Consider the following 23,110-nt stretch of genomic DNA (forward strand, 5'->3'; position numbering starts at 1 on the left):
CGCCCTCCCACCCGAACCATGACGTCAAGGGGGACGCGACACAGGGAAACGCGGAGTCTACGTTTCCTAGGAAACGGAGACGGAGGCGGCTAGGGCTTCCTCTGCTCTTACGTCATTACGCTATGGTTCGAACGTCCCTATGAGGACTCGACCAATCCGGGGGCAGAATGAGGGAAATAACATAAGTTGTCTGTACTGTCGTTTCCACTGGCCTTACAAGACGCGCATTTTGCAGAAGAGACTAAGTCAACATTTTGGGAACCTCCTGGGGTCGCGCCGAAGTGGCTTCGAGCCCCATTCTCGGCTGCAGCCTCCTAACCTGAATCGCTCCTATCCAGGCCAGCCCTTGCTATTTCCTTTCCGGTGCTAGGTAGTAAGTACTGAGGAACAGGTCTCAGGCTCAGAGAGATGCTTCGGTAAGAACAAGCAGCCTACCGCCAGCTGCCAGGCCAGTCCGCCAAAGACTGCACAGGTTATAGCCCAGGAAGTGCTTGCGCAGGCGCAGAAGCGCGAATAGGCGGGGCCTCAAACTTAGGATCCGCCTAGCGGTCACGTGCTTCCTCTCCCGCCGTAGACTGAGCGGCGGCGCTTGCGGGAAGACCCTGCCCGGGGGTCTCCTGGGGTGCCGCCGCGCTAATGTTGGGCTCGAGGAGTCTGGTCCTGCAGCCCTGGATTCGAGAGCTGATCCTGGGCTCAGAAACACTGTCAAGTCCACGAGCCGGGCAGCTACTCAAGGTGAGCAGGCCACTCAGATTCCAGAGACCTGAGTGGAGGCTGAGGTAGCGAGTTGACACTAGCCACTACTGTTAGGTACTGCAGGACTCGGAGACTCCGGGCCCATCTTCCGCCCCTGACACACCTGACTCCGGGGCCGAGTTGCTTGTGTCAGACGGAACCCACAGCATCCGATGCCTGGTGACGCGCGATGCCATCGACACCTCCGAGTGGTAAGAGAGGTGCTAACTTGTCTATGGAAGGTGGGAGCGTGAGGTTGAACCCGAGGTGGGTGGGTGCTGCAGAGGTGGGAAGCTCACACCCCAGGCGTCTGGGCTGTTTGCCTGGGTTCTGGCCAGTGAGGGCTGTGCTTGTCGCAGGGAGGAGAAGGAGTTCGGATTCCGTGGGTCAGAGGGCCGGCTCCTGCTACTGCAGGTCTGCGGGGTCCGCGTTCAGGTTGCTCAGGAGCGTGCGGTGAGTGGTAAGACTCCAGCGGGCGGGTTGGTTACTGTGCCTGGCTCTTTGTGACGACTCCTGAGACACCACTCCTCAACTCCACCAGCCTTCGGAGTTCTACCTCCAGGTGGACCGCTTTAACCTGCTGCCCACGGAGCAGCCCCGGGTACAGGTGATTGGTTGGTAAGTGATCCCTCCAAGGAAAGGGGGTGTAGCTCAGAAGCAGAGCACAGGCTTAGCATGCCTGAGGTCCTGAGTGGTTCATTCCAAGTCTCCCCATATTCCTCCCCCCAAAACAAAACAGGAAATGAAGCTTCCACCCTCCGCCTCTTCACTCTCCCTGGCCTAGGTCTTTGGGTGAGAAGGCTTGGGTGTCAGTCACACTGACTCCCTACCACCCTCCTCTTTCTCCCAGCAATCAGGATCCGGACGTGCAGAGAAAACTCTGTGAATGCCTTGAGTGAGTCTGGGGTTGGGCTCTGAGGCTGAGTGTGGTATGGTCGGGGGTGGCAGAGCTGGGTAGACTGGTATCAGGGTTGTTCCTGATAAGTGTTAACTCTGTTTCTCTAGGGACCACCTTTCAGAGTCTGCTTCTTCCAGTGCAGGTACCCTACCTAACTCCCCGTGGAGGTCCTTCTGCTATCATCTTGGGTCTCCTCAGTAAGTATAATACCTTAACTGTCCTCCTTGTTTCAACTTCACCTCTGGCCAAATCTCTGGCCCCAGGCCTAACACTGACTCAGCTTCTGGAGGAGGTGGAGGAGGACCAGGATCATCGGAGGGCACTGGTGCGTCTAGCTGAGAGCTGCCTGATGCTATCAGGCCCTTGCACAGCCACCCCCCTCACCCACTGGACTGCCTCTTGCCTGCAGGCCACGGTCAGTGTGGGGCTTTTCTTGGGAGGTTTCAGGGTGAGGGTGGGGCAGCTGCCATGCTGAGGTTTCACGTCCCACAGGAAGAAGCCGTGTTCACGGTCTCTGGCTTGTTGCTGCACATCTCTGAGAATGATGAGCAGATTCTGAGTTCTGTTGGCTCAAGTCAGAAGGCACAGGGTAAGGCAGGCGAACTGGAGATGTCAAAAAGGGGAGTCTTTGGAGCCCAGGGCCCACCACGGCTTTGATGATTCTCTCCAGGGACCTGTCTTTGTTCTTCAGCCAGTTCTGTAGGTTCAAGCCATAAGCACTCAGGACTGTCAGTCAGATTAGTGGAGTGTGTAGAATGATGTGAGATGTTGTATGCTGGTTTATAGGTACTCGGCCGTCCTGAGCTCACACTCAGTCTTCTCTCCCAGGAACCCTTGCTTCACTCAGTCACTTGCCCTCGGAGGAAAATGATGCCAGTGTTAGCCTTCTGTCAGACTTGGCTGTATCAGACCCTGGGCAGAAGGACAGCTTCCAGTCTCCACCAGCTGTTTGCTCATCCTCTCTAAGACCTCAGGCTCCCAGTTCCCCACCCCACAGTTCTACACCCAGCTCCCCACTCCTGACCTGTACCCCTAGTCTCTTGCCCCCTGGCCGTGCCCCCAGTCCACCCCAGGCCCATGTGACCAGAGCCCAGGCTCATGGCCTAGAGATCAGGGAGCCCCAGTGGCCCATCAAGAAACGGCAGCTTTTCCCAGGAACCAGAGCCAAGGGAGCCCAGGGACCCTGCTCTGTCTGGGTGAGCACTGCAGCAGGAAGGGAAGATGTGGGCGGGCCTTGGGAGCTTGGAGAGGGCTAAGGGTAGGCTTGGATTGCACTAGGGGTCTTTACTGGACTCTGTCTAGATGCTACACCCCTTTCAGGAACCCCCAAAGAGGCATCTTGATGCTTCTGCTTTCCAGTATAAATATGAGACACCCTCTGCCTCCCTCCATGCCCAAGTCCAAACTGCCAGGTGAGTGCTGGGGCTGTCTAATCAGTGTTGATCACCGGTCTTAGGTAACCCTGACCTAAGGCCATGCTTTCTTTCCAGGCTTTCTCCTCAGCTTGTAGCTTGGGCCTTGAACTTGGTGATGGAGTCAGAGTCTGAGTTAACGCAGGTATGAGGAGTCACCTGGACATATCCGAGGATGTACCCACAGGTCTACGGACAAACAGTATTCGATACCCTGTTTCATTCAAGTTTTTTAATAAAATAATTTCATGCGGCAGGAGAGGACAGGATCAGGGATTGGGGCCGCCGCCTCTTTGGTCTGTGGCTGGGGAGGGAGGGCTCCGCTCAGGGCTGGAGGGTTCTGTTGGGTATGGAGAGAGAGGCTTGGTTCCGAGGCCAGAGCCTGTAAGGAGAGATGGAGAGAACGTTCTAGGCTTGTGCTGAGCAATCTTTTCATCTTCCCAGTTGGCACTTGCCCACTCTTACCTAAGCTTGGGGACAGGGGTGCCTCGAGCTTCGGCCTGCGCTTGAGGACAGGGGAGCGCTGCAGCCGAAGGGGCCGTTCTAAACAAGACACAGAAAAACTCACTGTCTGGCTGTCCGCAACCCTTCTGCATCTTCAGTGCCCGCAACAACATGCATCTGCTACTCCCATAGTCTCAACTAGTGTCCTCCCCCCCAGCAGAGGTCGTTCGTCTTCAGGAGGTGGAGCCTGGTCTAGTAGGAAGGGCTTGTCACTCTTGGACTACACTGGGCCTTTGGGGTTCCTGATTGCTCCAGCACTCACAGTACTGGCGGTCCTGTCCAAGGCCCAGAACCAAGACGGAAGTCCAGGAGCCCACCCTCCCCCGTCTCCTGCACTCAAGCACAGACAGAGGTGTCTCCCTCACCCGCAGGGGTCTGGAGCTGGTCCTCATGCACAGACACCGCTCGCCGCCCTGCTGAGAGAGGCCTCGGCCTCAGCTGGCCATCTAGAGGAGGCCAAGATATCAGGGTATGTTCCCAGTAGCTGCCGACACCCATCTTCGCCTCCCGCTTTTAGTGTTTCCAGATGAGTCAAGTTCCCAGCAGACACCCCGCCAGTCCCAGCCTAGGAGTGAGGTGCCTACCTACCTTCATTCCGAGGGCCCAAGCAAGGGTCCTCTGGGAGACTCAGGATGTCTGGGGAGGGGCTGGTTCTTCGGGGACTTGGGCTGGGACATGGGGAGGGGGGCCCTGGACCATCCTGTTGTCCCCAACCACGGCCTCTGAGCTCTGCATTCAGCTGCTGTCCCAGTGTCTTCCAGGTGGCAGACTCAGGCCCCTGGCCCCCTGGCCCAGGCCTACATGAGGGATCTGGGTGGAGAAACAAGTGTCAGCTAACACCTGAGCCTGGCCTTGGAGATGAGCAGTGATCTGATCCCCTGCCTCACAATCCGTGTACCTCCCTTAACATATACAGTGGCCCTCACTCACCAGCAGACACAGAATGGGTGCGGGACTTGATTGAGATGGGAGGGGTCTCTGTGGAACTGTCCATAATGTCACCTGCAAGGTAGGACTAGAGGCTTAGGTGCCAGACCTTAATGGTAAAAGGAGGAAAAACAGCCTGTCCCTCCCCCAGGAGAGCAAGTACCTCAGGGACTATCTCTAAGGCCACCAACCCCCAAATACATTTCCTTGTTCCAGGGTCCGACTTACCGTCCGAGCCTGCCTTCTTGATCTCGCCGTCCTTGCTCTGTGGGAAACAAACCAGTCAGACGTCCTCAGCCCTGCTGCCCTCACTCTGGCCTGTTTCTGTTCATTTATGTTCTCCAAACCTAGCTACAGAGTGCATACCATGGGATGGCCAGAATATGGCAAACCTAGTCCCTGCCCTCTGACCTTACCGTCTGGTGTGCACGTTAGTCACAACAAGTAGATAACCTCACTGTACAGCTCAAGCTAGTCTTCCTTGCAGTCCTCCTGCCCCAGCTTCCTGAAGGCTGAGATTACCACTACACCCAGCAGATAATGGGATTTCTTCTGTGATCCTGCCCGTACTTTAATATCTCTAAATTCAGGCTAGGTCTCATTACATAGGAGTTTTTCCTGGAAAACTAAGTGGATGGTACACAGGGGTGTGATTCATAATAAAGACCATGAAAGGGAGCCAGGGAAGGTTCACAAGGAACTGCAGGGACAGCTGAAAAGGAAGCTGAGTAACCCAGTACACAGTCACACATGGGACAGGGTATAAACCGATGGCCGTGTGAGGTGCCGAGATGCTCCAAAGGAGAACAGGGAGGTCTAAGGTGGCCAGGACCAAGTCCCATAAGATCTTGCTGCAGGATTAGGAATCTGGGTAGAGGAAGTCCTGAGGACTGTTTCCAGGTATAGCTAACAAGGTCAAATTTCTGTTAATCTTGGGAGAAAGTTCCCTACACCCTAGGAGGTACCTATCTGGGCTAGATCAGAAGCAAGAAGTAAGAAAGATCAATCCAATGACTATTTTTAGGGGGAAGTGTGTAGCTGACAACTAGATCTGTGCCGTGTGTTTCCCCCTTCTTGGTCACATATGTCATCCACAGATTGCCACATGCCACCTGCCCCCTCAGTTCACACACCCCAACTCACTTGCTTCCTCTTGCTTTCGGCACCCCCACTGGCCCGGCTTACTCCGATCCTCTGCAGCATCACTTGAACCCGCTGCTCAAAAGACGGAGCCAGTTCCGTGTCTCCCCGTTCCAGAGGCCGCCTCTGAGGGTAGAGATGCCTGAGTGGAGAGAGAGCCCACTGCTTCCTATTCCTGAAGAGCCCTCAGGCCCTGAAATCAGTCCTTACCTTGTCGGGTCTGGCACCCTCTGTTGCTTCCTCCTCCTCGGCAGGTAGCAGTATCATGGAGTAGGCCTTGCTTTCCCGTGTGTACCGGGGCCGATTTCTGCGAGCAGAGTCAGGGCTGCTAGTGCCCCCTTCTGCCCCTCCAGGCTCCTCACCACGGCCTGGACGGGCTGGTGGTCGAAGCAGGTCCCCGAGTGTGGTTTTTCTGGCACGAGGGGCTGCTCCAGGGCTGGTCTCCAGATCAGATCTTGGACCCCTTGTTGAACGAGGTTTCTTAAAGGCAAATAGGGTACCCAGCTTCTTTCGAAGTGTGCGGGGGACAGGAGTGGCACCACCTTCAGTGGCTGGATCCTCCTCTGGGGCCCAGCTGTAGGAACGACCATCAGTGAGTGAAGAAACTCAAGGATGCCCCACCCTCTTCCGCCCCCAGCAAGTGACCCTCACTCACAGGCGATCCTGCTGGATCAGCCTTTTGGAGAAGAATTCCTCCACACCCTCATCCACACGAGCCGTGAGCCCATTCCCTTCTTGAAGCAGGGCTGGGGGCACCTGGGAGACATTGGGAAGTTAGGAGTCAGGACTGAGAACTGTGCCCCCCCCCCCCACTTCTTCCCAGGGACCTGGCCTGAGTACATCCCAGAGCTGGGGTGCTGTCTGTACTGTGCTGGGTTTCATTCCTCACTGCTGCCACAGTACACCCGCCCAGTCCACACCCGTTCTTGTTACACAGAGGATGCTCTACCCTGAACCACCTGGTTATCTATCACTAAGCAAACACCTACGGGTCACACATTCCAGTATGCCACCCTTTCTACTCCTAACAGCCCCCCCACCCCCGCAGTACCCTAACCCTCCACCTCCACCCCACCCCACCCCACCCGGCCTATCATCCCGGCTCAGTGGCGCCGCTGCTGCGTCAGACCCTCAGGGGGCCTCAGGCCGGCTCCTCCTCTCCTTCTGCCGGTGCCCACTGCCCCTGCCAATACCCAGCCCACACACACATCCACCCGCTGGTGCACAGCAGACGCAGGAGTGTCCCGCGGCCCAGCTGCCCAGTATTTTTCAGTAACCCCAGGAGAGGGAGGACAAGGCGGACACCCGCTCTCACACGTCCACGCATTCAGCAGACCACGCCAAGGCAGGAGTCTAGGCGCTCCTCACAGGAAATCACACCAGTGGCCCGTTATGGGCATGGCCTGAGGTTGAGGGTGACCAGGAAGATGATAGGGCACGATCGGGTGGCCTTGGGCCTCCCCAACCCATCTCCGTCGTCCTTAGCAAGTGAGGAGTGAATGGACCACCCATGACCCTTAAGCGGGGCGAGGGGGGAGGGAAGCACTTTACCTGGGGGCCCCCCGGCGGCGGGCGGTGGTGGTGCTGGCGACGTGGCCGCGGCCGGGCCCGGGTCGGATGGCGCAGGGGTTGCCCGGCGGGTGGCAGGTCCATGCGAGGCAGCGGGCCAGCGGGTGGCCCCGGGGCGGCGGGGCTTGGAGAGCCGCGTGCGGACGGCCCAGCCTGCGGCTCCGCATCTTCCCCCGGAGCTGCCAGCTCGGGGTCCCACTCTGCTTCCTCAGCAGCACCTGAGGCGAAAGCACCAGAAGAGCACAGAGCGTCGAACCCGGGGAGGTGGCGGAGGCGCTAGGGCGGGCGGCGGGGGACCCGCCCAGGGCGCGGGGAGGGGCCCGGCTACGCCGCCCGCCCCTCCCCCATCCGCCGCTGTCCGTGGTGCTGAGCGCGGCCCCGAGTGCGCGGCTCCGAGCAGCCGCCAAGCATGCGCATCCTGGGGTTAGGGAAAGGTGGGGGGGGCGGGGGGGGGGAGGCAGAGAAGAAGGTATTTTAGTCTTATTCTGTTCGGGTCTCACACCGTTCTGAGAAGAGCTGACTCCGGCTTTCTTTCCGGCCTGGCTCAGGGAGGGGTTAGGGTATACCTGGGACAGGGCTGAATGAGTGTCTAAGTGCCCAGACTTAACAGAGCTTCAGTCCACTTGGGTAAACTCTCTCCCCTCCAGGGCCTGACTTACCACGAAGGGAGGGGACCAGGTGCAAACAGTAGCTGGGCTCAAGCCATCTCCGTGAAGAACCATTATCCTGGTGGGATGGGTACAGTCTCTGTGTAGGGTTGGAGTGGGGCATAACCCAGAACTGCTACTCACCTTCAACACCCCAGAGCAAGAAGGGAAGAGTTGGAGTTCTAGGCACGGGATGCCGGAGACGCTCACCTCTCTCTCCTCTTTCTTCTCCATGGGAAAGAAAAGATCTTCCAATCCCTCAGGCTCCAGGGGGGTGAGCTCATCTCCACCCAGTGATGGTACAGCAGGGCCCACTGTCACTGGTGCCTGCTGAGCTAGACTCTCCATCTGCAGTACCAGACCACCCAAAGACAGGCAGATCTAAGATAACCCTAAAGTAGTTATCTTATGACCTTATAAGTCATTACAGGGCCCCCTGTCAGTGTTTAACAGGTTACTGTGAAATACATGCAAAGCTTCCCCTCACCAGTCGATCTCGGGCTGCATGAAGACCTTCAAGAGCCTGAGCTACAATGCTCTCTGCTAGGGTCCCTGTGATTGACAGGCGCATGTCCCTGAAGGCAGGAGAGGGTGAGGATTAGTGTGCTGGCTCTGCCCAGCTTTGCCCAGCCCAGTGGAGCTTGCTTACCTCAGTCTAGTAAAGGCATCTTGCAGCAGATGTTCTGGAAGCAGTTCTGGAAGGCTCCTGGAGCCCACCAGAACTCCCTCCAGCTGCTCCTTCCAGCTAGGTCTCTGCAACATCTGTGGGCAAAGGCTCCTTGTGGTATCCAGTGTAGTCTGAGTGAAGTCCTGGGCAAAGGTTATAACATGGCAACAGTATGGCTAGAGCCTGGGCCCCTTGGCTTAAGAGTGTGAGCCCCCATTAAATCACTGCTGACTAAAGGCATATCACAGACGAGCCTATGGACTGAGGATCAAGCCTGCAGAGGGAGGTGAGGCTAGGGCAGGAGAAGCACCTTACCTGGATGTCCTGGCGACAGACCTCGCCCACCTGACCCAAGAGGCCCTCCAGCTTCTGTTGCAGCTGCCAGTGATGGCTTGGAGAACTCCCAGCCTCATACAGAACGGGAAGGATCTGAGGGCCAAGGAACAAAACGAGCTGCAAGCTGACATTTGATTAGGAACAGAAAGGTCCTCACAGTGGGGGAGGGAGTGCTCACACTGAGAGAGAAGTTGGCATTCTGGATGGCGTCCTCAGCCTGGTGCACAGCAACCTCCCCCTGGGGCCCAGCCCCACAGCCCAGCAGCTCCACGTGCTCCTGCACCGACTGGCACAGTTCATTCACTTCCTGAGGAGAATCACGGGTTAGTCTCACTTTCATCTCTCGTGAGTCTCCCCATCTTGCCTCCTTTCCAGGGTTTCTGACAGGGCAGGTGAAGCCCCGAAGACAAACTATGAAGCAAGTGCTTGGGAAACCCTATCTGCTCAAAGAAGGATAGCGGGGTCTTTCCCTTTTGGTTGTTCTAGGGACTTGATACTTCCCACAGGCCTAGAACAAGAAGGAAAGCTTTGGACACTGTTTCAAAATCTTCTCAACCATCCTCACCAAGGATAGGGGTGTGTGTGTGTGTGTGTGTGTGTGTGTGTGTGTGTGTGTGAGAGAGAGAGAGAGAGAGAGAGAGAGAGAGAGAGAGAGAGAGAAACTGAGGAAGCAAAAGATGGCTGGTCTGGGGTAAGGACTGTGTTTGAGAGATGGCTCAGAGGCATACCAAGGCTGTGATGTCTCCAGTACAGCCAGGAGGGACCTAGAAGGGCATTCAGTGATATAGGCACCAGAGAAATTGGGCCCCATGTTAGAGAGTGGGATTTGTGGGTGATAATGTGACCATTTGAGAGCCTGTGAGATAGCCCAGGAGTAACTGCTTGCCACTGAGCCTGATGACATGAGTCCATCCCTGGGACCCACATTGTGGAAGGAGAGAACTGGATCTTGCCCGTTATCCTTTGACTTCCACATGTCCCTTCAAGCACGGCCATGCGGGTGTCCGTGTGCACACACACACACACACACACACAGTCCCACACAACAAATTAGTGCAATAGTTAAATCACTTGAAGGCATGCGGTGCATAAAGCCCACCCCTCGGGGTGTCTGGGTCAAGGTAACTGGGCTTCAGAGCTTGGATGAGAATGGAAGCTTGGGAATGCAGAAGTAGGAACAACTCAGAAAGACAGGTTAGTGGAGGGAAATTCATGTCAGAGATGGGACTGCTGAAGCTAGCCACACAGAGCTGAGTGGAGAGAGGAGAGGAGCCCTTGGATGGGAAGTCAGATGAGACGACAACCAGGAAGCTTATTCACCGGCTTAAAGTGAGGCAGCCAAACGTTCCATGGGGAGTTCTTTCAGGAATGGTGACCAAAGAGGGGAAATTGTCTGGGACACAGAACTCAGACCATTTGACCCAAGAAAGCCATACTCTCAGACTCAGGTGTCCGGGTACTCCACATTAAGGGAAGGAACACTGACCTGCTCTGAGTGGTCTGAAATCAGACCCAAGGGCTGAAGGCAGGGCTTGAGGTCAGAAGCAGGGTCTGCCCGGTTGTTCCTCCAGAGACAGGCTTGGATCTGCAGTCACAGGACAGTGAGAAGTGCCAGGGGGTGGAGTCCCCACTTACAAAAGGGAGGAGAACAAGAGGGGACCCCCTACCTGATGGACTGCTCGGGCTGTTAGTTCTGGGCGGCTGCGATGTGCCTGTGTGACATCATTCAGTGGCAGCGGCATGGACTTCAGGCTGTGGTTCTGTTCCAGGGCTTGGGCCACATCCAGCAGGCCCAGAGCAGATGTGTTGTTTCGGTCCCAGATCACAGACCTGGGCCCCACCAGGCTTCAGCTGGGGCAGAGCCCCACCCAACCCTCTGGCCTTATCCATCCGTCTACCTCATCAGCCTGTACTCCATAGCCCCACACACCCCTCTAACATACCCCCTTCCTCCTCTTGGGGGTCCCAGCCCTTGTAATGACCATGCCCACCGTAGCCTGGTGTTGACTCGTAGAGCCTTGGCTAGCATCTTGGCACCGGCATCCCCTATGGCATTGCCACTGATATCCAGCGCTGTCAGTTTAGGATTGGTGCCCAAAGCCCGAAGCAGGACGCTGGCACCCTGCTTCAACCGGGACTCGGCCACTGATAGAGACTGCAAAGGCTGCGCGATTAAAAGAAAAGCATTGATGGATGATTGGAATCAGGTTCAGTCAAGAGGGTCTGAAGAAGCCAAGTGAGGAGCCCCCAGGGTTCTGTGAACTTACACAGTCATCGTCCTGTATGAGCTGGACGATCCGGTGCAGGACATCGTCCAGGGTCTCCCTGTGGGCAGGGGCCGCTGTTAGGTTCAGGGACTACCTGGGTGGTAGAGTCCCATCTGAGAGGTATAGGGATGGGCTTGGGGCCTACTTGCACCGAACGTTGAAGTTTCTTCCAAGGGCCACGTGTTTCAGAGACCGGCTCCTCCCGATGGCGAGCACCAGAGTCACCATGTCGGAGCCAAAGCCTGAGGGTAACTAGGGTGAGGCACAAGTCGATGCTGCCAGGGCGGGGTCCCCCCCCCCCCCGTAGGAATCGGGTGAATAATGGGAGTGTGGATGGGTTCCCTGGTGGCCTCACCGTTGTCCGACAGATCCAAGGAGCTCAATGCACCCGCATCACAGACTAAGTCTTGTATCACCTGGGCACCCGCGGAGCGCAGCTGGAGGTGGAGGTAGGGCGCACTTAGGAAATTTATGCCTGAGTGGGGAAGACCTCCCAGTCCCACTCCCAATGTGTGGACGTGCTCCTGTCCCACAATCAGGACCAAGTGCCTACCTCACATGCGCTGAGGTCCAGGTGCAGGTCGCGGATCTGCGTGTTGAGCGCAAGACCATCTAGAAGGGCCCTGGGAGAGGATGTCACACAGGTGACAAGATCTGGGAAAGTGGGACTCAGGGTGCTAACGAAAAGCCTGCGCCAGGCAGGTTGGGGGTTACGGAAGATGGTGGGTGGGATAGAGTGGACAGTGGAGGTCTGGTCAAGGTTGTGAGTGAACGCGTGGGGGCGTGGCCATGGGTAGCCAACACTGACCTAAGCGCTTCAGGTGGCAGCTTGCAGCCAGCCAGGCCCAGGTGCTGCAGCATCCTGGCACTGCTGAGGAAGCTTTGTAGTGCAGCCGGTGCCGCTCGGGACTTCCTGCGGCGGAGGGCGAAGAGAAGGAGAAGAGGGATTCAGGCTCACAGAGCTGATTTCCCGAAGCCTTTTCCTCCCGAGCCTGCCTGGTGCCCCTTACCCGCGCCAGAAAATATTCCTCGAAGCTTCAAGGTGGGTGAGGCTGGAGCAGCAGCCACCAGATAAGGCTGCAAAGAGCTGAGGGAAGACGATATTGGTGATAACCTTCCATTAAACCTGGCCTTCTCTACCACGCCCTGCGCTCCAGCTTACCCTACTCTCACACTACCAAGCCCCACCAAATGCCCCCCACCACAACACTCTCACCGTGCCTAGAGCACTTTCAGTGCCTGCCAGATTCAGAAACACCAGAACGTTAGGACGACTCAGGAAAGCGTACAGGCCCTGTGGAGGAGATGAAAGAGAGAGTCAGGGACTGCCTAAGGATTCCTGGCACCCCACTGCCTGGGCAGCTCAAATTTCTGACTTTAAAAACTGCCACTCACCCCACTATCCTGGGAGGCTCCCAGCGCCCCAGGGTTCCCAGAAAGATCCAGGTGGGTCAGGGTAGAGTCAAATGTGGCATTGGCTGCCAGTGCCCTGCCTAGAGCCCTCATTCCTGGAGGTAGCAGAAGGAGCGGTTCAAAATCAGACAAACTCACCTCACCTCACCCGCTCCCAACCCTCACCAGTTCCACCCACCTCGAGGTGTCAACCCAGTCTGTGCTAGGCTGAGTCTCCTCAGGGCTCCGGGACAGTGCTCTAGATGTCGGCTGAGTGCAGCCATACCTGTGGACAGAGCAGCTATGTGAGCCTCATCTCTCCCAGCTGTCTGCCTTGGGTCTCCCAGGTTCTGCCATACCTCTGTCATCCAGCAAGTTCCCGGACAGGCTGAGCTCCCGAAGTCCAGAATTAGTGTGTCCCGCCAGCGCCTGGGCCAGGCGTCGAACAAAGTCTCTGAGGATCAAGATCCTGGTGTGAGACTGGGTCACTCCATAGACTGCTAGTTCCCAACCCCAAGCCCTGCTCAGGCCTCTCACCCTCTCAGGCCACAGGTCTCCAGTACCAGCTCCTCCAGATGGGAAGACTGACTCATCATGTGCAGAATCTGTTCTGAGACCTCCAGGCTCTGAGACCAGAGGGTCATGACTCAGTAGGCTGAACTTAGACCCTTACACCCTTGGTACCCCCTGGTGTGTACCCTCACCAGCTTCATGTCCACGCAAGAGAGGCGACGGAACCACAGGTTGTAAGATAGGGCAGCTACACTCAAGGCCTGGTCTCTGGTGTGGGGAAGAGGAGGTACAGAGCTCAGAGCCTTCTAGATACTAGGCCCGGCCAGCATGCCCTCCACAGAGAGGCTGAAGTCTAGGAATATGGGTCCTAGAGTCCTTTCCTCCCAATCTTGGCAGGCCTCATACCTGCTGCCAAGGTGGGCGAAGTCTCCAAGGCAGAAATGGCGGCAGCCTTGACGATGGTAGATAGTGTCCACATCCTGGATGTGAAGAAAAGTATCCACAGTTGGCTTGGGGCCACAAAGGGTAGAGGGGTTCAGCACACATGGGAGACATCTCCAGAGCTCTCACCCACTGAATCTCCTCTCGAAAAGGAAAGCCATTGTAGTCACACAGAGCTTCGTAAGTCTCCAAGAAGCCACCTAGGGAGGTGCCAGGGGTATGACGGAGGGAAAAAGAGACAATGAGTCCAAGTCAGGGGGAGATCAGCCCCAGACTAGATGGTGGCCGTGACAAAAGTGGCCCTATTCACTTTGGGGAGCCTGCAGTACGCAGGTCTAGGGCTGCCCGGAGGCAAACTGGAAGGTTTGTGTGACTCTGATCTGGCCCTCACCACATGGACTGCTGGGTGCTGCGGACTCTCCGGGACAGCTTCTCTCCAGCCGAACCAGCAGGGACGAGGGTGTGGGCTTCCGGAACAGCTTCCTAGGGAGGGGATAAAGGAGAAGAGGCAAGGGACTTCTGGCCTCTGAGGGGTGAAAAGCAGTTCAGTAATGCCCTCCAGCCCCTTGGATTTTCCAGGCCTCACCCAAGGGTCGAGCGAGGGAAGACCTTTTTGATGGCTGCAGCCACATGCTGGGCCAGCTGCTCTAGGGCAGCCACACCAGGAAACTCCAGGACCAGTTCAGGCAGTGACTCCAGCTCAAAGGTGACCTGGGGGAGGCGAGACTGTTGGGCTTTTTGGATCCATGTTTGGTGTTTGTTCTATGTGTAGGGGTAAATGTGTAGGGGTAAATGTGTAGGGGTAAATGACCGACCAGGGTGTAGGACCAAGTTGGGGGTCCAGCTGTCTTACCTGAGGAGGTGATTCCTGCAATGCCATGGCCTGGACCTCCAGGTAGCTGAATGTGCAGTCCACCTGGAAAGCGCAGGAATCATCTGGGACTGAGGCCACTCTCTGGACCCTAGTTTTTTTGTTTTTAAATTTTTTAATTTTTTTTTTTTTCGAGACAGAGTTTCTCTGTGTATTTTTGCGCCTTTCCTGGAACTCGCTCTGTAGACCAGGCTGGCCTCGAACTCACAGAGATCTGCCTGCCTCTGCCTCCCGAGTGCTGGGATTAAAGGCGTGCGCCACCACCGCCCAGCTAAAATTTTTAAATTTTATTATTGGGTGTTTTGCCCGTATGTTTGTCTGGGTACCACTTGTGTGCCCGGTGCAGGAAGACACCAGAAGGGGGCAGTGGGTCGCCTGAAACTAGAGTCCCAGTCAGTTGTGAGCGGCCTTGTGGGGCTGGGAATGGAACCCAGGTCTTCTCTCTCTCCAGCTCATGATTTTATGGAGTCTAGTCCAGAGCTAGACCTGCCCAGACTCCCCTACTATCTGCTGCTGGAAGCCGAGTGCTGTTGGAAAGTAAAAGCCAGCACAGGCAAGAAGGACAACTGAGTTCCTTGCTGAAGAGGAAAGGAGTGTCGGCCAGGCCTGGGACTCACCCTCAGGGGGAGGCAGGTGTGCAGTAAATATGCTCTCCATCGCAGCAGTACCTGGGGGAGACAAAATACTGATGTTCTAGGGACATCAAGCTTCTTTGTCCTGGGCCTGGCCACTGTCCTGAACTCCACTCCTGGCCACCATACCAGGATGTGACTTTGCTCAGCACCCTCCTGGGGAAGCCAGGTTTTCAACAGCAGCTCCGCCTCTTTGGGCCACAGGAACCTGGTGATCTCGCCTGTGGAAAGACAATCTGGGTGACTTTGGTCCTCCCACCAGGGCCACTCTGTGCCCAAAGACTATGGATCAGCCAGAAAGAAGTGGAGTGGATCTTTAGGTGCTGGCCCATCAGAACAGAACCTCTGGTCAAGTTCCCCGAGGCGCTGAGCAGAGGTCTAGTTTGGGGTCAGGCTACCTCTCCGAGGCCAGGTGGGCTTCCAGGAAGGGCCAGGCAGGGCTTACCTCGCAGTTCACAGGATATGCCATCTGGGGTCTGAGCCATAGGGCCGGGGCGGCCCAATGAGCTCTGGCGGGAAAAAGCAGCCAGCGGGAGCCTACACAGGAAGCTTGGGGCCCCCGACAGCACTGTAGCCACCTGCTCCTCCTGCAGCGGAAGGTACGCGCCGCTTCCTGCCAGGCCGCCCCCGACCCGGCCCCTCCCCGCCTAGCTTCGCTTGCTGAGTTTGCTTGGGTTGGAGGTTGTGGGAGGAAGGTCGAATCCTGGCTGCTGCTGTCGCTCGGGGACTTTTCCGTCCCGGTATTCATGGGTGTGGTGAATGGTGGGTACAGTGAAGGTCTTGCCTGTTGCTTGTGGATCCTTGTGCCCTACTTTCACCCCGCCCCATAGTGATTGATGCGAACACCAGGGGGCGCCACTCTCCAGGGGATTCCATAGGCCCAACTTGGTCTGTCTCAAGACAGAGGTTGGGTAGGTGGAGTAGGCACTCAAAAGAAGCCAGAGAAGGGTGTCTCTTCAGCAAGATGCGACCAATTACCCAACCCTAAGGTTCTGCTCTGCTCAGACATGAATTCAAAAATCTGCCAACCTATTTGTAATCCTAGCACTGTGAAAGCTCCGCAGGGGAGAACAGCCTGAGCTGCAGTTTCAGGGATGCCTGGGCTTTATAAAGACAAAAAGCCAGACTCCTTGGACTGGGGCGTCCGGGTGCCTGCTTTTAATCCTAGGAGGTCGAGGTAAGACTCTGAGTTTGGTCAGAGCCTGATCTACAATCAAGACTATATGGAGAGACCCTTGTCTAACAACAACAACAACAACAACAACAACAAAAAAAAAAAAAACCCAAACCTGGCGGTGGTGGTGCACATCTTTAATCCTAGCACTCGGAGGCAGGTGGATCTCTGTGAGTTCAAGGCCAGCCTGGTTTACAGGGTGAGTTCCAGGGCAGCCATAGCTACAAAGTGAAACTCAGTCAAGGAAAAAAAAAAAAAGCCAAAACAACAAACAAACAAAAGCCATACTCCTTTGTAGCAGTCCCCTTTCATCAGATTGGGGCTTCTTCTTCTTCTTCTTCTTCTTCTTATTCTTATTCTTATTATTATTATTATTATTATTATTTTGTTGTTGTTGTTATTTTGGTGTTCTTTTTTTTTTTTTTTTTTTTTTTTTTTTTGAGACAGAGTTTCTCTGTAACAGCCCTGGCCATCCTAGAACTCACTCTGTGGACCAGGCTGGCCATGAACCCAGAGATTCACCTGCTTCTGCCTCCCAAGTACTGGGATTAAAGGCGTGCACCACCACTGCCTGGCAGATTGGGGCTCTTGGGGGACAGCTCTAGCTAATTATGGCCTGAACCTTAGGGAATGCTGGAGTGACTCATGAGCAAATACCAGGTACAAGTGTGTCCTCATGTTGTCTGCACTGAAGTTTACCGAGAATTCACTTGAGAAAAAAGCTAGTCTAGAGCTGGAGATCAAGAAGTCAGTCATGAGGTACGCTAGCCAGAAGTATATGGACCAACGGGCTAGATTCCAGGGTTCACAGATTTCAAACCGTGCCCCAAGACTTCCGCTGAATCTCACTTCTATCTACAGTTCAGCCAGAGAGAAATGGAATGTCCTGGAAAGCAGAAGAGACTGCGTATTGGGTAGCTCTTCAGCTTCTCTCCCATCTCTACCTATCCTTCCCAGACTTGGGGATGAGATTGGATGCATCCTCTAGACAGGACCCTCTTGACCAAGTCCCAGTGATTCTGAATAATCAGGACTTTCTGGACCACACAGAGACCATGTCTTTTCAAAACAAAATGGCTAAGCTCCAGGAGCATTTGCTTCATCTACGTGAAACCCGAGTTCAATTTCCTGCACTGTGATGAGAACAAACCTCTTAATACGTGTTTGCTGACTTCTAAACAACTTGGGGGAAGACACTGCCATTTAAGCAAGAGGTACACAGTATGACAGCTGAAGGCAGACAAGAAGGGCTTGGCTAGAGCAGATGCCAACAGAACCAAGACGTTCTGAAGCCTCTCAGTCTGAGACTGAGATGGAAGACTGTAAGGCCATCTGGAATTCACAAATGGCTTATAGGGTGACAAAATTTAGTTTCATGCACATTATGGCCAAGAATGTGGGTTTTGAAAGGCAAAGTGAATGTTTTGACACTTAGCCTCACTAGTCTTTTGGAACTCAGCTGTTGACACCTGAGTTATTCTCAGAACTTGATTTTTGTTTGCATTTGTGTCTGCGCACATTGTGTGGGTGCCCAGAGGCCAGAAGGGCATCAGATCACCTAGTTGTAGGTAGTTGCACCCTGCCTGCAGGGGGTGCCGTCCTCTACAAGAGCAGCACGGAGCTCCTAACCACTGGACCGTTTCTCCACCTCCCTTTTTGTTGGCACAGGGTCTTGCTATCCTTGGCTGCCGGGTCCTATGTAGTCCATCCTGGCCTTAAGCTTGTGGCAAGCCTGCTTCACTTCCTGGGCACTAGAACTGCAGGTGTGAGCCACTGAGCCGGCTTCGAACTCTTGCCGCCTCCTCCCAAATGCTGGTATTACAGTGGTGTGCGAGCATGCCTGGCTTTAACGTTTATTTAGAGACGTGTATTTAGTGAGCACTTCCGCTTGCCAAGTCTACCATGGCAACTCTGGGACTTCAAAAACAGAGAGAAAAACCTATCCCAAGTGGGATTTTTCCGATTAAAATGAGAAGGGGTGACTGTCCAAGGGGTACAGAGGCACTCTCAGAGCCAAGGCCAGCCACAACCCTTACAGGGTTAGTCCTGTGCCCTGGGTGCTTGAGGCAGACAGGGACTCCTGGGAAAACCAGGCTCTGCAGAGGTAAGGAGGTCTAGCTACACAGCTGCTAGTGGTCAGCACAGTATTAACAAAACCAACCCGAGACCCGGAACACTCAGGCGGACTCTACAGGGGACGTCGAGGCTCAAGAGGAACCAACTAGTGCACGTGGCTACCACCACAGGTGGTTTTACTAGAGGAGAACCTGACTAAGCCGCTGAGGGCTCACTCTGAACAGGACAGCTGCGGAGAGGGCCGACGCCAGGCCAGGGATGGAAAGACCAGATTACAGACTATGCATTACTGTGGGCTCAGTAACTTGCCTAAGTTTTCTCAGTAGACTAGGGGCGAGCCCAGCTTTTGATGTTGAGGGGGTTTAATGGACACGTGTCAGATGTAGCATGAGCTGTGCAAAACGGTTGTCTTTAGCTCCCTCAGAACTTCATCTTCCTGCCTGACCCTTCCCATCAAGTCAGCCAGGACTGACAGACTCTTAAATTTTCAGGTAATTTGAATATACATAAATGCGGGGTGGGTTACTGATGATGTAGGTCAACAGAACTGGCTGACTCTGTAAAAGGGACTTTCTATTATAAAGAATTCTAGTTCTGACAGTCCCAGGCTACAATATACAATAAAAATATTCACTTAGGTGAGATGTCTGCCTAGTTTGGAATCTTCCAGACTCAAGAAACCTATTATTCCGTTTTCCTCAATAAATTGCTTGCGGGGCTGGAGAGATGGCTCAGAGGTTAAGAGCACTGACTGCTCTTCCAGAGGTCCTGAGTTCAATTCCCAGCACCCACATGGTGGCTTACAATCATCTGTAATGAGATCTGGCACCCTCTTCTGTACATATAATAAATAAATAAATCTTTAAAAAAATAAAATAAAATAAAAAATAAATTGCTTGCACAGGTAACACAAGCCAGCTACAATCTACATCAATCTTGCTCTTTGGCCTTTTTTCTCACTGAAAAGCATCTGAAAACCAGTACTGGACTTTCAGTGAAATAACACACAGAGAAATCCAGTAATGAGTTTTTTGGTGAAACAAATCTCTCTCTCTCCCTCTCTCCCTCTCTCTCTCTCTCCCTCTCTCTCTCTCTCTCTCTCTCTCACACACACACACACACACACACACACACACACACACACACACACGGCTGAAGTTAAAGTGTTTCCACTACAATTTAAGTCTCTGGATCCTCTTGTGGAGCTAAGGAGCAAGAATTACTGCCTGAGCTGCCTTCAGCCCGTCTTACCTTTCCAATGCTCTTGTCTCTCACCGGTTGAGCCCAGCTTCTCTCTGCTTCCCAGTGTCTGGCTAAAAACTAGGCCTGACCCTAAACCTTCCAGAAGCAGATCTCAAGGGCACAGCTCCCCACCAGCATCCTCTGGCAACACCTGCTGTGTATGGGACAGGCATTTCTCAGGTGTATCATGTGTAGTAGAATTATTATTTTAAGGTGTGTTACTTTTGCTTACGTTGCATTTGTTTAACTCTGTGAAGCTGTGTTACTGTGCCTGTGTAGAACACCTGATGGTCTGATAAAGAACTGGCCAATAGCAAGGCAGGAGAAGGGATAGGCAGGGCTGGCAGGCAGAGAGACTATACAGAGGAAGGAAAAAGGTGGAGGAGTGAAGAGAGAGCTAGGAGCCAGAGAAGAAAAAGGACATCAGGCTAGCCACCCAGCTACACAACCAGCTAGCCACAGTAAGAGAACGGGAAAAGCCCAGAGGCAAAAGGTAGATGGGATAATTTAAGATAAGGAAAGTTGGCTAGAAACTAAGCCAAGCTAAGGCTGAGCATTCATAAGCAGTAATAAGCTTCCATGTGTGAATTTGGGTGGTGGGCCCCCCAAAAAAGAGCAAAAACCTCCAACAAAATGGCACCCCAATGTGGGGCTCTCGAATATCCACCTAGAACCTGAGAAAGATGAACAAACAAACAAAAAAAAAAGAGTATATGGCTCCTTTTAGAGTTTCAGCTAGACAGTTTCTGCCGGTCAACGCCTGCCACAGTGCAAGCACTGGCATTCTAGAGCTCTAAGAAGGTCGAATGCAGTATCTTGTCAGACAAACCTCCGAATGGCCATGAGTTTCACACTTGGCTTTCACAACTGAGAAGCAGGCAGAGCCAGCTGAGAGCCATGCATTCGGAGAATCCAGGTGCAGTCAAAAAAGGCTAATAAAAGATACTCAGTAAAAGAGATCTAGAGACAAAAACCTCTAAACAGGTTCCAGTCTGTTTTACAATGTGTGTAGGCTTAAAGAAAAGAAAAAGGGTATGGACAGTGATACAAAGAAATAGTTTTAAAAAAAAAAGTCTTTAAAGAGTAAAAGAAAAAAGCCATGTAAGATGGGAAATACATAGGCAGTTTGGATCCTGTATACTGTGTTTTGAATTTTTTGAATGATCATAAGCAAACAACAGCTGCTAAGAGACATGGGATTGAAAGAGGGACTGATGAAATAAATCAGCCTATATACTTTAGGAATGCCTGAACTTTTAAATAAAAGTCAAATGTATTTGTCAAATGGAAATAAAAAATGCTTTCGAGTTTTGTTCCCACAGGAGATGAGAGGCTGTGGATTCCTTCAGGGTTAATATGGGTTAGGCCTGACCAGATGAGACCTGAAACTTTGACAAGTGATAGCAAAAGTTACTGCTGGTTTTCCCCAGGACTTGGTCATTATCTCAAATTTTCTCTCTGGGACCCTAAAGATACTTTGTTCACAGATAGCAGGAAGAAGTATGGAGAAAACTACACCCACATTCCCAAGAGTTAGGGAGTGTGGGTGGTTTTTGGTTATTTAGTGGATTATAGATGTTTGCTATCATTTAAGACTATAGAATATTGGCAAAAACTTATTTTTGTTACACTGTATATGTTTCTACTCTTGTTTAAAGGACTTTTGTATACTGATACAAATTTAAGGTAATTTCTGTTACAACATATTGTATATACATTTCTACTCTTTTTTTTTTTTTTTGGTTTTTCGAGACAGGGTTTCTCTGTGCAGCTTTGCGCCTTTTCCTGGAACTCACTTGGTAGCCCAGGCTGGCCTCGAACTCACAGAGATCCGCCTGGCTCTGCCTCCCGAGTGCTGGGATTAAAGGCGTGCGCCACCACCGCCCGGCACATTTCTACTCTTGTTTAAGGTATTGTACTTATGCAGTTTATTTAAAAATGTAAGGTAAAATTCTAGTTTTTGAAAGCTGTTATTATAAACTATATAGGATAATCAGGTTATCATAGGTTAGTGGCTAATCATTTATAACAAATTTGTAGATTGGTATGTTTCCTAGATCATACAGAGATATATTTTAGACAGATAGATGGTCTTTAAGTATTTCAAAGTCCTACATAATATGGCATTTAAAATGTTAGGGTTTTTCACAACAATGAATGAGACACATCTGCTTCTAGCAGCATCAACTTACTTCAGATGATAGGCACCGAAACTCATGGAGTTTGTTTTCACTGTGGCAAGGTTAGTCACTGGGCAGAGAAACTGTTCTTGCCTTCAATTGCTGACAATGCTGTGCAAACTGGACATGGAGGACCCAGAAAAAAAGTTACTGTTGAATTTTGCCAAAACAAAGCAGGACAGTCCTTCAAAAGTCCTGCTTCACAGGAGAGTCTGCCAGAAATTCTGCAGGACACACAGAAAAGTGACTGCTAAACTTTGCCACAGTCCCTCAAAATCCTGCTTTATAGAAGTCTGCCAGATATTCTAGGCCTGTAGGCTGAAGATGAATGCCCCAATGTTGCAGAGGAACTCTGGGTGACTATCCAGGAAGCCAAATGTCTGTTGTTAGATATTACATCCTTCTGGGTCTTTGATGAAGTTGAAGACTAGTTATAGTTGCAGTTTCTCTTAGTTATGATAGAAAAGTTAGGTGTAAAACTTTCGATTCACTAAGACAGGACAGAGAATGCATTATTTTCTCTAAATATGCTAAGTACAAATGGACAGAATATTGTGAATGTAATCCTTACTTGATAATTGTTATTGTATATAGTCTTACTATGTTTGTTAAAACCCTTTCATTTTTTAGACAAAAAGGGGGAAATGTAGAATATTATTTTAAGGTGTGTTACTTTTGCTTACGTTGCATTTGTTTAACTCTGTGAAGCTGTGTTACTGTGCCTGTGTAGAACACCTGATGGTCTGATAAAGAACTGGCCAATAGCAAGGCAGGAGAAAGGATAGGCAGGGCTGGCAGGCAGAGAGACTATACAGAGGAAGGAAAAAGGTGGAGGAGTGAAAAGAGAGCTAGGAGCCAGAGAAGAGGACATCAGAGGCCAGCCATCCAGCTACACAACCAGCTAGCCACAAAATAAGATTTTTTTTCCCTTTTTTTTTTGGTTTTTCGAGACAGGGTTTCTCTGTGTAGCTTTGCGCCTTTCCTGGGACTCACTTGGTAGCCCAGGCTGGCCTCGAACTCACAGAGATCCGCCTGGCTCTGCCTCCCGAGTGCTGGGATTAAAGGCGTGCGCCACCACCGCCCGGCTCACAAAATAAGATTTACTTCTGAGAGCAGGAAAAGCCCAGAGGCAAAAGGTATACAGAATAATTTAAGATAAGGAAAGTTGGCTAGAAACTAAGCCAACCTAAGGCTGAGCATTCATAAGTAATAACAAGCCTCCGTGTGTGAATTTATTTGGTAGTTGGGTGGCAGGTCCCCCCCCCCCCAAAGAGAGTAAAAACCCCAACAACAATCACGGAAGCAGGAGGCTGTGTACCACGCACTTCTCTACTCCCACACACTTGGGGCACTACAACTTGAAGCAGGTTGCATTCCATAAGCTGTCATCTGCCAGGACCATCTATCTCAGTCTGTTGCAGAGATGAAGCTGTGCACAGGCCCCTGAGGGACTCCAGCAAACAGGAATCATGATGGAGGCTGCAGAG

General features: G+C 52.8%; 2 protein-coding genes across 4 annotated transcripts; one reads left to right on the forward strand and one right to left on the reverse strand.

The window, feature by feature from the left end:
• Positions 1-101: 101 nt before the first annotated feature.
• Acd (ACD shelterin complex subunit and telomerase recruitment factor) lies at positions 102-3,301 on the forward strand. Of its 2 annotated transcripts, XM_059264126.1 has the most exons (11): positions 105-735; positions 811-947; positions 1,095-1,188; positions 1,277-1,353; positions 1,586-1,630; positions 1,741-1,775; positions 1,897-2,048; positions 2,126-2,222; positions 2,462-2,829; positions 2,954-3,045; positions 3,124-3,301. In XM_059264126.1, exons 1-11 carry the CDS (start codon positions 637-639, stop codon positions 3,194-3,196), a joined length of 1,269 nt encoding a protein of 422 aa, XP_059120109.1. In that variant the 5' UTR covers positions 105-636; the 3' UTR covers positions 3,197-3,301. The 2 variants fall into 2 exon arrangements, with proteins under 2 accessions (XP_059120110.1, XP_059120109.1); XM_059264127.1 differs by lacking the exon at positions 2,954-3,045 and having other exon boundaries at positions 102-735.
• Carmil2 (capping protein regulator and myosin 1 linker 2) lies at positions 3,263-15,436 on the reverse strand. 2 transcript variants are annotated; one of them, XM_059264123.1, is made up of 39 exons: positions 15,397-15,436; positions 15,081-15,172; positions 14,937-14,987; positions 14,302-14,364; positions 14,035-14,159; positions 13,840-13,931; positions 13,578-13,648; positions 13,413-13,486; positions 13,199-13,274; positions 13,032-13,120; positions 12,854-12,948; positions 12,694-12,780; positions 12,498-12,610; positions 12,319-12,396; positions 12,113-12,189; positions 11,911-12,015; positions 11,656-11,725; positions 11,458-11,539; positions 11,248-11,344; positions 11,103-11,160; positions 10,827-10,999; positions 10,503-10,665; positions 10,322-10,420; positions 9,014-9,142; positions 8,815-8,928; positions 8,482-8,642; positions 8,320-8,407; positions 8,037-8,180; positions 7,845-7,911; positions 7,168-7,403; positions 6,272-6,372; positions 5,827-6,190; positions 5,620-5,742; positions 4,705-4,741; positions 4,480-4,551; positions 4,138-4,359; positions 3,915-3,995; positions 3,511-3,588; positions 3,263-3,427 (listed from the first exon to the last, which is right to left on the reverse strand). In XM_059264123.1, exons 1-39 carry the CDS (start codon positions 15,434-15,436, stop codon positions 3,315-3,317), a joined length of 4,200 nt encoding a protein of 1,399 aa, XP_059120106.1. In that variant the 3' UTR covers positions 3,263-3,314. The 2 variants fall into 2 exon arrangements, with proteins under 2 accessions (XP_059120106.1, XP_059120107.1); XM_059264124.1 differs by lacking the exon at positions 3,915-3,995.
• Positions 15,437-23,110: the final 7,674 nt, after the last annotated feature.

This window comes from Peromyscus eremicus, chromosome 5, assembly GCF_949786415.1.
Source record: "Peromyscus eremicus chromosome 5, PerEre_H2_v1, whole genome shotgun sequence".
Taxonomy (NCBI): Eukaryota; Metazoa; Chordata; class Mammalia; order Rodentia; family Cricetidae; genus Peromyscus; species Peromyscus eremicus.